A 14,971-nucleotide genomic window follows, 5' to 3' on the forward strand; every position below is an offset into this window, starting at 1 on the left:
GTGGATGCTACATTTAAAAGTGTTATGAAGTGCCAAATCACATTTTAATTTTAACTCATGAATGAGATAATTTTGAATCAGCTTTTCCAAGGACATACGAACTTACTTTTCTTTTTTATTTTTATTTTACTTGGAGACTGTTGTTTTTCTCTTTTTTTCCAGTTTTTTTTTTAATTTTATAATTAATTTAATTTTACCTATCAGCGACGGATTCCCCTGTCCACGGACTTACTTTTCTATTTACTTAACAGAGATGCCCAGGTATATCCCACACTAGCCTGATGGCTATTCCTGTAAATGGCGGAGAAGCTTCCACCACAGCGTTTCCCCCATGCTCCTCTCTCTGAAACCCCTGGTTCCACCTCTAAACACCAACAAAGTGTTTATGGCTTCAGCAAATAAGTTGTGGAGGAAGGCAAATATCCATTCTTTAACAGTCCTGTAGGTGGAGCCAGAGATCACAATGGTGTCTTTGTCAGGAAACCTTTGCCTTTGCCATAACAAGCCTATTTTCTCCAACCTGGGGAGACCTTGAGATCTGATCAACAGCCTCACTGGCCTCTTCCTCAGTTCTAAAGCAACGTCTTTCGTGTCTTCACATGCACAATGTGCACAAAGTGTAGGTTAAAAGTGTTTCTCATTGCCATCCTGGACAATCTCATTGAACTCACAGAGCTTTCTAAGCCGCATTTTACCTCAAACATACACCAACTTTGAAAATGTAATACATGACAAACAAAAAACACATTGAGAAATCTTACATGACACAGTGCTGGAAGTTTCTACTGACTGTTCTGGAGTTGATTTCTCAATTTCCCTTTCCTCTTTGCCCATCTGCTGGAGTACCTTAGAGGAAACCCCATTTTTGAAGATTTCTCCCCAGTTAACTCTCTTATACTGAACACTTACTGATCTTACTGCAGTAGGTCAGATGTATTGATGTGAAGTTTTAAATGTTTCTGAACATTTACCTGTGACAGAAATAGACACCCAGGGGGAGAAGTAGAAGAGGAGCTTGAACCTTCTGATACACATAATGTGGCTAGAAGAACCTCAAAGGAAATGTGAGTCTCTCTCTCTCTCTCTCTCTCTCTCTCTCTCTCTCTCTCTCTCTCTCTCTCTCTCTCTCCTCATTCCTTCCTTTCCTCTCTCCTCTTCCTTCTCTTCCTCCTCCTCCTCCTCCTTCAAGACAAAGTACAGGTTAGCCTTGAATTTTCTGTGTAGCCCAGGTTGGCCTCCAACTAGATCTTCTTGCTTCCATCTTCTGAGGGCTGAGACGACAGGCGACGTGCTATCACGCCCAGCCCTTTTCACATTTAGCAGGTGGAAGTACTGATGACCATGACTTTAAAATGTGAATTAACGCAGTGCCAAGATGGCGGGGATGGCAGCCAAATGAGAAAGGACGCAGCTCGGTCCTAATACTTTGCGTAACAGACACTAGAATCAGACGGAACGAAGAGAAGAGATAAAGTATACAAAAAAGAAATGGGATAAAAAGAAAAGGAGAATTAATTAAATACTTTGGAAGATTACTTCAAAGGGAAGGGAGAGCTATAGAAAACACACAGACATAGGCTCATGATATGCCAGAGAATCTATCTGCTTTCCTGTTTAAATTAAGGGATACTACTGGATTTGCATAGTGAGACTGTTAAATAATACTCTATTATATTACATTATATGATAAGTAAGATACAGATGCATCTTCTGGATATGGCATGGCCATTGCAACCATGAACTCACAGCAGCTTGGCAACCTGCACACCATCAGTCAACATGCCGATAGGCAGCCCTCGGTGGACTCCGTGGATCACAAAATCAACAACAGCAAAAAAGCAGAGAATGTGAAAGGGCAAGTGGGAACATGCTGGAGATGCCTGGGGATGGGAGTGGGGGTGAGATGGGAGACTTAAGGATGCATATGATCGAGCTACATTGCTTAGATGTATAAAATTATCAAAGAGTAAATAAAAGATGTTCTAGTAATAAGAAGAAATATGTGGCAAAAATGTTAAAATATGTTTAATATTCGAGTCTTGCTGAAAATCTCATCAGTCTGCTATAGGACCACACTGTACTGCAGGCCTGAAAAACATTGTTTTGCTTTGTTTGCTTATTTTTGTTTTTTGTTTTGTACTGGGGACTAGAAGCAGTGTCTACCACATGCTAGGGAAGTAAGCGCTCCACCCTTGAGGTACACCCCCAGCCCTTTCTTTACTCTCTACTTTTAATTTCCACATGGAAACTCATTGTGTTTCATGGGCTAGCCTTGAACTCCCTCTGTAGCCCAGGCAGGCCTTGAATTTAGTCCTTCCCTCACCTCCTGAAGAGCTGGGATTACATTCCTGTTATATGAGGCCTGGCAGAGAAAAAAAAATACTGCTAAGAATATCCCTTTATATAAATAAATGCAGTTTATTTCTGTGACGTAGAGTTCTAGATTGAAGTTGGTACAGCAAACACAATGCATTTACAAACGGATAAATGCTCGGCCATCGAGGTGGCTTGGTACTTGACAGCACTTACCATCAAGCCCGAGGACCCACACTGGAGGGAGAGAGCCAACACCCACACGTTGTCTTCTGATTTCCACACGTGCACCCTGGCACATGCACACACACAAATAAATGAATAAATGAAATCAAAAGCTAAGAACGGGCAAACACTGCTCACTGGTGCTTCTCGGGGGCTTTTCTCAGGGGTTAGCCTCAGCAACACAGCTCTCTCCTCTCCTGAGCACTTTCTCTCAGCCGGGCCAACACTGCATGCTTTCGATATGCTTTTTGGATCAATATGAAAAACCTTGCCACAATATTTTAGTTTATAGTTCCCCAATGGAACATACTTTGACTTGTTTAAAGACCACTTATAATTTCAGCAGATTAAATACACTGCTCATAATTTTACACAGTTTTTTAATTGACTTCAGAAATTCTTTATGTGTGTTTGATAGTGATATTACAACAAGGCTTTCTTCTCTCTCTCTCTCTCTCTCTCTCTCTCTCTCTCTCTCTCTCTCTCTCTCTCTTTCTCTTTCTCTTTCTCTCTCTCTCTCTCTGTGTATGCACGTGGGCACCTGCATGCATGTTTTACATTATTTATGTTATATAGAAGCTTTAATTTTTATGGTTTTTGTTTTTATGTTCTGCTTATAAAAACCTTTCTTTATAAAAGCAAGCTTATATTTTTCTTTGTTATTTACTAGCAGGTTCTAAGATTGGTTTATTCACAGGAACTATTTAAGTCTCTTATACTCCTAAAATACCTTCTGCACTCTCCCATTTGGCCTGCGGCTTGATTATCTTGGCTTCCCTCATGGCAGAGAGGAAACTAACCTATTTTTCTTTTTGTCTTAGCAAAGGGTATCCGACACCCCAAGCTGATCCCTTGGGTCTTGGCTGTGGTTTTCATCTCACTTCTCAGCGCTTGCTTTATTGCAAGTTGTTTGGGTAAGCTACTAGACAAGCTGAAGCTCATCTTGAATTATTTTCCCCAAGAATTTCCAACATGTGTTCCCCGAACCTCACTTTTCCTCAGTGTATCCACGTACAACCCATTCGCTGTCTTAGGCTTAACATCAGAGCTGTGCACTTGATTTTCTAATGTATATGAGACTGTTCTGTTTGCTTCCAGGAAAGTACTTTGCTGAGGCAGTATTGACATATAGAAGCTCTATGCATTAAATGTGTCCACCTCAAGACTGGGGACAAATATGTACCCATGACGCCATCAGTACCACTGACCTCACAGGAAGGCCTGTTCTTTCTGATATCAAGCTTTAAGATAAGGTTGTTAGGACTGAATTAATACAGTGTTGGTCTAAGACAAATAGGCTGGAGAAAGAATAGATACTTGCAGTAAAGAATCTGCATATGTAATTCCTTATCTAAAATAAAAGGGGATATGTCAGAGTTATGGGGAAGAGAGAGTTTTGTTAAAACATGATTATATTTAATAAATGAAATTGGGCTCTTGCATCATATCATGTACAAACAACAGCCCATATAGTGAAAATAGAACTCTATAGGACAGAATATTTGTACTGCCTTAATATGTGGAATGCACAGTAATCTGTCAAAACAATTGGAAATGTCAGCAGTATAATAAACAACGGACAAAGTCTTAAGTAGACATTATAGAGAAGAGAAAATGGAAAGATAGGAAATACACACACTGTCAACCTCCTTGGTTGTTAGGGGAAGTAAAACTGCAATCCACAATGAGTCAACACTAGAAAAACACCAGGATGGTAATGACTAAAAGTAGACAGCATCCGATGATGAAGATGTAGAAAGCTGGATCTGTGGTGCTTACTCATAGGAGAGAGCACAGAGTAGTTAACCTGTTTGGAAAGCTTCCCCACACACCTCACTTACCACACATGTAACTACCACCAGCAACAGAAACGCATACTTACTTGATTTAGGATGTAAGATCAAAAATGCTCAGAGTAACACAGTTCACATCAGCCAGACACTGGAAGCAACGGATGTGCTAGCAGTCACTGTGTGATGACAACAGATCACTTCCTAGTTATGAAAATGGATGAACTGTAGCTATGGGCAGCAATATTGTTTCAGAAACAATGCTGAGCATAAGTCAGTACCAAAGGATGCATGCCACCTGAGCCCATTCATAGAGAATCCCAAAGAAGGTCATTCTGATCTGTATGGTTCCAGGCTGAAACTGTGAAGCAAAGCACAGGGTGAAGACTTTAAAAGCCACAAAATTGTTAACTGCAAAGGAAGAGTGGGCTGTGTTTGGGGTATGATGGCTACCTGGGGTGTTGGCCCTGTTCTATTTCTTGAACTTGGCAGTCTTTGCCCAAAGTGTTCATGTTATGCTAATTTACCAACTTGTACATTTATTTTATTTTTTTTACTTTTTAATATTTGATTATATTTCAACTATTTTAAATATAGTAAAAATATTATTAAACTCATGAAGTTCATAAAACGTTGTAGAACTAGCCCAATGTTTGTCAAAATCTCACTCTTTTGCACATTCTGATAGAATAACCTGAAAATGGCATGCACCTGAAAGATTCTGAAACTTCCAATGTAAATCACAACATGGATAAAACGATTATAAAATTTTAGCTTTCTACAGTTGCTTTCAATGAATTTACCTAGGATCATGGAATGATGTAGGAAAGAAAAAGAGTGTATGGGCCTTAATTGTGAGGGAAGGAGAAGGGTGGGGAGATGGGTCCACTCTTCTAAACCGGTGTCTACACAGAGAATAGCTGTTTTTCCTGCCCTACAGTGACTCATCATTACTTCTCACGCTGGATGCAAAGAGCAAGAACGGTGAAGTTCTCAGACTACCACACAAGGCTAACATGTACCCGAGAGGAGCCAGAGCCCGGAGCTGCAGGTAGCAGAGGAACTTCTTATGTGCTTCCACTCAGCTTTTAAAGAGCATCCGTAGTAAATTAGAAAGGGAACACATGGGAACTGGCTACAAGAATGAATATCAGTCAATTGAGACAGAATCACTTCTCATGACCGTAGTCAAACAGTGCCACACATTATCTAGTTTATTTTTGTGCTGCTGGAGATCGAATGCAAGGCCTTATGCATGTTCAGCAATTGCCTCCCATCAACAGATCTTGCTTTTGTTTGTTTGTTTTTTGAGATAGGATCCCACTATGTAGCCCAGGCTGGCCTGGAACTAGATACCTTCTTGCCACTGTCTCCTAAGAGCTTAGATTACAGGTCTGCATCATTACCCTAGATCGGTATTTTTGACATCTGAAACATAACAGGAGCTTCCATTTTTCCTTGATTCAGATATATCATGAGGACAGTTTCTTCTCAGTTTATATAACTTTGCTGAGATGCCTATTTATTTATATTCTAGAATTTATAAAGTTATGGAGAATTAAGAAATGTTTGAGTTTTGCATAGTCTTTGCTTTTTGTCCAAATAAAATATCCTGCAAAAGGCTTTGTTATAGGAATATTTTGCTTAATTTTAAATTAAAAACTCTCTCTCTCTCTCTCTCCCTCTCCCTTCTCAATTCCTTCCTTTCTTTCTTTGCTAAGTATCAAACTCAGAACTTTTCACATTCTAGGAAAGTACTTTACCATTGAGCTACACTCCTAGCTCTGGAAATATTTAAATATATGAAAGAAAACACATGTAAGGACACTGAATAACGTTAATGTCTTCTAAGATAATACTTGTAGTAAGATAAGTATGCACCATCACAAATGAAATGCTCCTTTGTAACTAATGCCTATTTCAATTCTCACCCGAGGAGGTACCTGGAACTGCTGTCCTGTTAGCTGGGTAGCCTTCCAGTCTAACTGTTACTTCCCTCTTAATGACAACCAGACGTGGTCTGAGAGTGAGAAGAACTGCTCCGGGATGGGCAGTCATTTGGTGACCGTCAACACTGAAGCAGAGCAGGTATGTGTTAGCTCAGCTCACACCGATGTGACAAACACAACCAAAAGGAACTCCAAAGAGGAAAGGGTTTGTTTCCACTCACAGCTTACAGCTTACAGTCCATTACAGAGGGAACGCAGGGCAGGCATTCATGCAGGAACTTGATACAGAAACCAAGGAGGAACACTGCTTCCTGGCCCACTCAAAGGCTCATCGGTAACTAGTTTCTTTTGTGCCCAGGACCACCTGCAGGGAATGGTACTCCCCACAGTAGGCTGGGTCCTTCTTATGTCAATTAACAATCCACACAACCCCTCACAGACATACGCACAAGCCAGTCTGATTTGGATATCCCTCCCCTGAGAGTCCCTTCTCCAGTAATTCTAAGCTGTGTGGAGTAGACAGCAAAAGCTACCATGTTGCCTTAAATCTCTTTACAGGGCAGAAATTTCCTGACTCCCTATGTATCTTTCCTTCGTGTTTTTCATCAGCCTGGAAAGCCTTTTCTTCCTCTCCCACTTTTTCCCCACTCCCTTCTTCTCTCATCTCTTTGACTTTCAATTGTGCTTTTCATAATAACAAAGTCCAATATACATCATAGCATAATTTACCCTTCCTCTGATAATAGAAAACACACACCAGAGGATTTATATAGTACAATGCATATCTTTCTTTTTTATTGAATTCTCTCATACAATACAATTCTCTCCCAACCACAATTTCTTCTCCCTCCACTCCTCCTAGGCCACCCGCCACAACAACTTCCTCTTTCCCCCAGATCCATTTCCCCTCCGTTTCCTCCTCAGAAAGGAGCAGGTCTCCAAGAGACAACAGCCAGACAGGACAAAACAATAAGACAATGTGAAAGCCCTCATATTGATGCTGGACAAGGTAACCCAATAGAAACGAAAGAGTCTCAGACACACACTCCCACTCTTAGGAGTATCACAAGAACACCAAGCTAACAGCCATAACATATACACAGACCTGGTGCAGGCCCTTTGCTTGGGTAGAAATGCATGTACTTTATATGTTAGAAAACTAGTCAGTTTTCTGTATGTGGCCAACTTCTGGTCTTTCCAGACTTTAATGATGTGTCATTTCTCTCAGAAACCTGCCCTTTCCTACTCTGCTTTCCCTAGTCTATGGCGTAGGCTCTGCTAAGGCTCTTTGAGCACAGAGGGATGTCAACTTTTACTCCAGTGACTTGCAGCTCTTCCAATGACTCCCACTTGATCAAAGGCTCAGACCAAGCTTTCCTTGCCTTTATTTTTCCAATATCCTGCACAATGCCAGACATACAGTAGGACTCATGAGCATACAGAAGGACATACAGTAGGACACATGACCATATAACTACATGAGTGGCTAATGAGGACTGAAATGGCTTCTTATATATATGGAAGATAATTCTAATGTGTGGTACTAATTCTAAGTAAATACATTTGAAGATAAATTCAGTTTGTAAAGAGCTGAAACTGCTCTCTTCATGTGTTACATTTTTCCGTTCCATTTCCCTGAGATCCTGCTTGCCAAAAACTCAATTGAATACAACCCAACCCTGCCACTGGAAGCCTTACCTGGCTACAAGAGATGGTCAGTTAAGACTCTGTATCTCCCATTACTAGGAGTCCTCATTAGGATCACCTTCATGAATTTCAGGAAGTTTCCACTGCACTAGGTTTCCACACCACCCACAAAATACCCCCCAATTCCAGCTGTTTCTCTCCACCACCACCCCACACACACAACTGATCCCTCCTTCTCCTATCCCCACCCACCCCTAGTCTACTCATAAAATCTATTCTATTTCCCCTTCCTAGGGAGATCCATGAGTACCCCCTGCAGCCCTCTTCTTCAAATACCCTCTCTGGGTCTATGGATTATAGCTTGATTGTCATTTACTTAGTGGCTCATATCCATTTATAAGTGAATACATATCGTATTTGTCTTTCTGGGTCTTGGTTACCTCACTCAGGATAATTTTTTCTAGTTCCATCCACTTGCCTCCAAATTTCATGATGTCATTTTTTTAACAGCTGAGTAACATTCTATTGTATAAATCTACCACATTTTCTTTATCCATTCTGTGGTTGAGGGACATTTAGGCTGTTTCTAGTTTCTGGCTATTATGAATAAAACTGCATCAACATGGTTGAGCAAGTGTCCTTATGGTAGGATTGAGCATCCTTTAGCTATATTCCCAAGAGTGATATAGCTGGTTCCTGAGGTAGATTGATTTCCAATTTTACGAGGAACCATCATGTTGATTTCCAGTACAAGTTTTTACTCCCACTGGCAATGGAGGAGTGTTCTCCTTGCTACACATCCTTGCTAGCATGAGCTCTCACTTGTTTTTTTTGTTTTGTTTTGTTTTTTTTATCTTGACCATTCTGGCAGGTGTAAGATTGGATCTCAATGTAGTTTTGATTTGCATTTCCCTGATAGCTAAGTATGTTGTATATTTCTTTGTTTCTCAGCCATTTGAGATTCCTCTTCTGAGAATTCTGTTTAGATCTGTATCCTATTTTTAAGATTTACTTATTTTTTGATATCTAGTTTCTTGAGTTCATTGCATAGTTTGGATATTAGTCCTCTATAGACACACACACACAAAAAAAAAAAAACTTTTTCCATCCTGTAGGCCATTTGTCTGACAAATGATCCTTCTTTGCTTTACAGAAGCTTTTCAGTTTCATGAGGTCCCCTTTATTAATTGTTGATCTTAGTTCCTGAACTACCAGTATTCTGTTCAGAAAGTCATTTCCTGTGCCAATGCATTCAAGGCTATTCCTCACTTTCTCTTCTATCAGGTTAAGTGTGTCTTTGATCCACCTTAAGTGAGTTCTTTGATCCACCTTGACTTGAATTTTGTGTAGAGTGATAGATATGGATCTATTTGCATTCTTTTACATGCAGACATCCAGTAAGACCAGCACCATTTGTTGAAGAAGCTGTCTTTTTTCCAGTATGTATTTCTGACTTCTTTATCAAAAATCAGGTGTCCATATGTGCTTGGATTTATGTCTCAGTCTTTTCGATTCCATTGATCAGTTTGTTTCCATTGATCAACCTGTCTGTTTTTATGCCAATACCATGCTGTTTTTATTACTATAGCTCTGTAGTACACCTTGAAATTAAGGAGGTGAGACATCCAGCAGTTCTGTTAGCTATCCTCTGTTTTTTGTTTTTCCATAAGAAGTTGAGAATTGTTCTTTCAAAGCCTGTAAAGAATTGTGTTGGAATTTTGATGGAGAGTGCACTGAATCTGTAGATTGCTTTTGGCAAGATGGTCATTTTTACTGTTAATCCTACTGATCCAAGAGCAAGGAGATTTTTTTATCTTCTGACATGTTCTTTAATTTCTTTCTTCAAAAACTTGAAATTTTTATCATACGAGTCTTTCACTTGCTTGGTGAGAGTTACCCCAATATATTTTATATTATTTGAAAGGTATTGTGAAAGGTGTTGTTTCCCTGATTTCTTTCTCAATCTGTTTGTCATTTGTGCCAGAAGACTCGGGGTTTGCCGAGTGAGCTGCCTCTACTGCTTTAAGCAGATTTGGGGACAGACTTATGTGATACCATGTTGTTTACACCTAACCCGTGATCACACTGACCTCTTCCCTCCTTATCAATCTAATGAACATCACATCACCCAAGAGCACTTACAAAAGAATGTATATTTTGTATGCAGAACTTTCTGACTGGGCTTTTGGATAAGCAATTTCCCTATTTCCTGGGACTTACTGATGAGAACGCGGAAGGTCTGTGGCAGTGGGTGGACCAAACGCCATTTAACTCACACATGGAGTAAGTATTGTGGTTGGGGCTAAGGGCATTTATAAGCAAAGATGAGAAGATGTGGCAAGGAGAACACATTCTAAAGTAGGATACACCAATGTAAGCGCTTATTCAACAGAGTGCCAACAGTTCAATCTCTATAATGCTAGGCTCCCATTGCACAATAATCCTATAACTTCAGCGAAATGTTCAGTGTCTTTGATTGTACAATGTTAATGAAAGAACAGATAACAGAGTAATGTGAAAAGGTGTTTAAGGTTATCAATTTGATAAACAATATTATCTATAAGAGCTAAAATTATTTTTGAAAGAATTTTAACCTGGTTATTTTCCTTCTTGAAACCAACATTGTATAATACAAGTAAGATAGAAAACCACACGTATAACCTAAGTTTTGCTAGCAGTAATGTTAAGGAAATACGAAGATGTTAGACATGGTGGCACACACAAATAATTCCTGTATTCATGAGATGGAATCAGCAGGGTTGACAGTTTGAGGCATCCCTGGGTTTCATGGGGAGTTCTAGGGAGGCCATAGCTACATAGGGAGACCATGTTTCAAACAGAAAAACAAAATAAATCGACATAAAGAGAGACAGAGACAAAAAGAGAGAAACAGAGAGCGAGAGAGACAGAGACAGAAAGAGTTCTAGGAAGGCCATAGGTCTCTGTTTGAGACCATGTTTCAAATAGAAAAACAACAAATCAACACACACCAAAAGAGCAAAAGAGGAAAAACTGGTAAATGTATGATAATACACACACACACACACACACACACACACACACACACACACACACACACACTATAGATAGATAGATAGATAGATAGATAGATAGATAGATAGATTTTTTTTTTCCCTCGAGACAAGATTTCTCTGTGTAACAGTCCTGGCTTGTCCTGGAACTCACTCTGTAGAACAGACTGACCTCAAACTCACAGATCTACCTGCTTCAGCCTCCCAAGTGCTTGGATTAAAGGCATGCGTCACCACCACCAGTTATCAATTATTAATAATGTATTTAACATAGTACAGCCATATGCACTTAGCACTTAAAGGACATCTCAGTATAGAGAAACCACATTTCTTTCTTCCTCTTTCAAAATGAGTTCTTTTCCCTGAGAATTTCATACAAGGTGTTGTATTCATATTCCCTCCTCTGTCCCCACTCAACTTCATGTTTTCTTCTATTTTTCACCCATTTTGTGTTGTCTGCATATTCTTGGATGTATGGTGGAAGGTCAGTCATGGACTATAATCTTAAAATTGACCCTCCCCCTCCCAGCAGTTATCAATTCCCAAGACCAGTGATGGGATTTTGTGCCTACCTCCACTCTCCGTGCTGGGGTCTGATACACCTTGCACTTGCACAAGGCTTGTGCATGCTGCCACAATCACTGTGTGCTGTGCACAGTTCTCATGTGCAACGGCCATGCTGTGTCTGGAGGACACTGTTTCCTTGTAGCCACCCATTTCCTCAGGCTCTGACACTTCATCCACCAAGATCCCTGAACCCCGGGAGGAGGGGATGTGGTACAGATGTCCCGTTTAGAGCTGAGCATTCTTTATTATTTTCACCTTGGCCAGCTGTGAGTCTCTGTTAATCTTCATCTACTGTAAACAGAAGCTTCTCTGATGGAGATAGAGAGATGCGTGAATCTATGGGTATAATGATAAGTCATTAGGAGTTGGTTTAGTTCTATGTCCACTTAGCAGACTAATAGTGTAGGCTCTCCCTTAGGACCTATACCACAAGTTCTTGGGCTGACCGTGGTGTCAAACATGGGCTTCATCTTGTGGTACAGGGCTTAAATCCAATAAGAAAGTAGGTTGCTCCTATAATGTTCGTGTGACTACCGCACCAGTGGTTATGACTTGCCAGACAGTCATGGTAGCTTGCCAGGTTCACAGTTGGGTAAGACTGATTACGTTTTTTTCCCTGGTATCATTCGCAGCACCTTCCAGCACCATAAAAGCTAGTCTATAAGGATGAAGCTTGCAGATAACATCAGCTTTATTTCTGTGACTCAAATCTGTCTCGTCTTTAGCAATAGGGTCACACTGTCAAGTTCTGGAGGGTAACCACCAGCATTGGTAATAAGCTGCGGCATTTAGGGGTCTATTGGACCTCACTGGCTCACAGATCCAAAGGAGGTAAACCATTCCCAGCACTAGGCTTTTTATTTGTTAGCCTGAGGTGTCCAACGGGGGTAACTTATGGGGTAACTTCATTTTAAATCTACCTGTCTGAGCTATTTCACTCAGAATGATTGTTTCCAGCTCCATCCTGTAAATTTCATAATTTAATTTTTGTTAACAGCTGAATAATATTTCACTGTGTAAAATATACCAGATTTTCATTTTCTGTTCCTTAAGCTATTTCTATTTTCTGACTATTATGAATAGAGCAGCAATGAACATGGATTAGCAGGTATCTAGATCTAAGGAGGATACAGAGTCATTTGGGTATATGCTCAAGAATGGTATAGCTGGATCATATACTAGATATATTTCTAACCTTTTGAGGAAACTTCACATGGACTTCTGCAGTGGCTGTACCAGTTTGCACTCCCACTAGCAATGAGGAGTGATCTCCTTTCTCCACACCTATGCCAACATTTGCCTTGGTCTGTTTATTTGGATCTTAGGAATTCTGACTGGGGTAAGATAAAATCTCAGAGCAGTTTTAATCTGCATTGCCCTGATGGCAAACAATGTTGGGCATTTTAAAGGTATTCCTCTGCCATTCGTATTCTGTCTTTTGAGAGCACTCTGCTTAGTTCACCAAACCCCATTTGTTTTTCTGGTGCTTACCTTTTTCCCTTTCAGTTCTTTGTATAGTCTGGACACTAAGCCTCTGTCAGGTGTATAGCTGACAGATATCCTCTCCTCTCCATCGGCTGCCTCTCCCCTTGAGTGATGGTGTCCTTTGGTGTGCAGAGCCTATCTACTTCCGTGAAGTTCCATTTATTAGTTATTGGTCTTAATCCCTTTCCCAGTGGGGTCTTGCTCAGAAAGTCCTTTCCTGTGCCCATGACTTTGAGAGCATCCCTACTTTCTCCTCTATCAGATTCAGGGCATCAGGTTTTATCTGAGGTCCTCGATTCCTCTGGAGTTGAGTCTTGTGGGGTGGGAAGTAAAGATTCAGTTTCACCGTATTGCTGTTAGCTGTCCATTTCTGCCAGCACCATTTGTCGAAGATGCTCTGTTCTCCCGTCTTCTTTGCTGGCTTCACTGTAAAATATCAGGTAGATACAGCAGTGCAGACTTACTTATGGCTCCCCAGTTCTAGTCCATTGATCTGGGAGCCTGTTTTTATGCAGTGCCGTGCTGGAGTTTTTGTTTGTTTGTTTGGATGGTTGGTTGGTTTTGTTTGTTTTTTTGAGACAGAGTTTCCTATGTAGCCCTGGCTGTCCTGGATCTCACTCTGTAAACCAGGCTGGCCTCGTACTCAGAGATCCGCCTGCCTCTGCCTCTGGAGTGCTGGGATTAAAGGTGTGCGCCACCGCTGCCAGAGTTGGAAGTCACATTTCAAATGCTCAATAGCTACATGTAGCTGGTGGCTCTTGTAGTGCAGGTTGCAGCTCTGAGGAGTCACTCACTCTACTGTTCGCTCTACTTCTCCAGATTGTCCTTGGTATAATCTCTAGCTCACTGTTCTCCTTCTCTTTCAGATTCTGGCATAAGGGTGAACCCAATAACTTTATGGAAGAAGATTGTGTTGTCCTTATTAATGTCCAAGATAAATGGGCCTGGAATGACTTTCCTTGTCATTTTAGGGCCAGTAGGATTTGCAAGTTACCTGGAGCAACATTCGGTTGGAAGCCCACAAAGCAGTTGTTATGATGGAGATGGCAAAGATGAACCTGTCAGACCGGGGAAAGTGTCTATGCACCATAGACATAGAGAACACACTGGATCAGAGGGCACTGTCAACCATGAGGATGTTCTTAATTATTTTTGCTTAAATTTAATTGAACACACATAGTGTGGCTTGTGCTCTCTGTCTCCCTGTCTCTGCCTCATTATCTGTGTGTGCGTGTGTGCGTGTGTGCGTGTGTGCGTGTGTGTGTGTGTGTGTGTGTGTGTGTGTGTGTGTGTGTGTGCACGCTCTGTGTGGTGTTTTGTTAGAATGAGCATTATCCTATGGGAATCAGTCTTTATCTTTGCTTCCTTGACAGTATTTTAAGATATTTACTTTTCAGTCGGTATGCATTAGTTATGTATCTAATGGAAGGATTAAGTAATACAATCTTTTTGCCATTTTTTCTTGCTCAAATTATTACCTCTTAAAATTCAAACTTGCAGTATACACATTAGTAGTGATAAATCTTTTGTTTGTTTGTTTTTTAAATTCTTCTCTCATACATCCTGACCACAGTTTCCCCTCCTTCCATTTCTCCCAGTACCCCTTTAACTCCCATCTCCCTCAGATCCTCCGTTTCCCTTTTGAGAAGAGCAGGCCTCCCGAAGATATCAACCGAACACAGCACAACAAGATTCCTAACTAGACACAAACCCCCACATCAGGGAGGGCCAGACAAGGCAGCCCAGTAGGAGAAAGGATCCTATTCAAACCCAAATCTCAGTTTAAAATGTTAACATTTCTACTGTTTGATCTTTTACTTCCACATTTAAGTAGTTACTAACAATCTCCAGGAAAAACAGTGTAAAATAGATCTCGGTGATTTATTATACAGGTAGAGAAGAAGGATATAAACCTTCTAGCAAGTTTTCTTCTTTCTTCATTCCAGCTGTCAGGCCAAACCAC

The 14,971-nt window shown here is 40.7% G+C and overlaps 1 protein-coding gene across 2 annotated transcripts; it reads left to right on the top strand.

Annotated features, from left to right (window-relative positions):
- Positions 1-1,036: 1,036 nt before the first annotated feature.
- LOC128100099 (C-type lectin domain family 4 member D-like) lies at positions 1,037-14,105 on the top strand. Of its 2 annotated transcripts, none has more exons than XM_052722185.1 (6): positions 1,037-1,064; positions 3,360-3,452; positions 5,269-5,379; positions 6,265-6,416; positions 10,092-10,207; positions 13,875-14,105. In XM_052722185.1, exons 1-6 carry the CDS (start codon positions 1,037-1,039, stop codon positions 14,044-14,046), a joined length of 672 nt encoding a protein of 223 aa, XP_052578145.1. In that variant the 3' UTR covers positions 14,047-14,105. The 2 variants fall into 2 exon arrangements, with proteins under 2 accessions (XP_052578145.1, XP_052578146.1); XM_052722186.1 differs by having other exon boundaries at positions 6,268-6,416.
- The last annotated feature ends 866 nt before the right edge of the window (positions 14,106-14,971 follow it).

This window comes from Peromyscus californicus, unplaced genomic scaffold (assembly GCF_007827085.1).
Source record: "Peromyscus californicus insignis strain IS unplaced genomic scaffold, ASM782708v3 Scaffold_6__1_contigs__length_162567912, whole genome shotgun sequence".
Classification (NCBI taxonomy): domain Eukaryota; kingdom Metazoa; phylum Chordata; class Mammalia; order Rodentia; family Cricetidae; genus Peromyscus; species Peromyscus californicus.

What these genes read in the sequence shown, in the direction of transcription:
- LOC128100099 (XM_052722185.1), top strand. Translation starts at nt 1,037, where the DNA reads ATGTGGCTAGAAGAACCTCAAAGGAAAT. An exon ending in AGAAGAACCTCAAAGGAAAT is followed by an intron (nt 1,065 to 3,359) that starts GTGAGTCTCTCT and finishes TTTTTGTCTTAG; the next exon opens with CAAAGGGTATCCGACACCCC. An exon ending in CTTTATTGCAAGTTGTTTGG is followed by an intron (nt 3,453 to 5,268) that starts GTAAGCTACTAG and finishes CCTGCCCTACAG; the next exon opens with TGACTCATCATTACTTCTCA.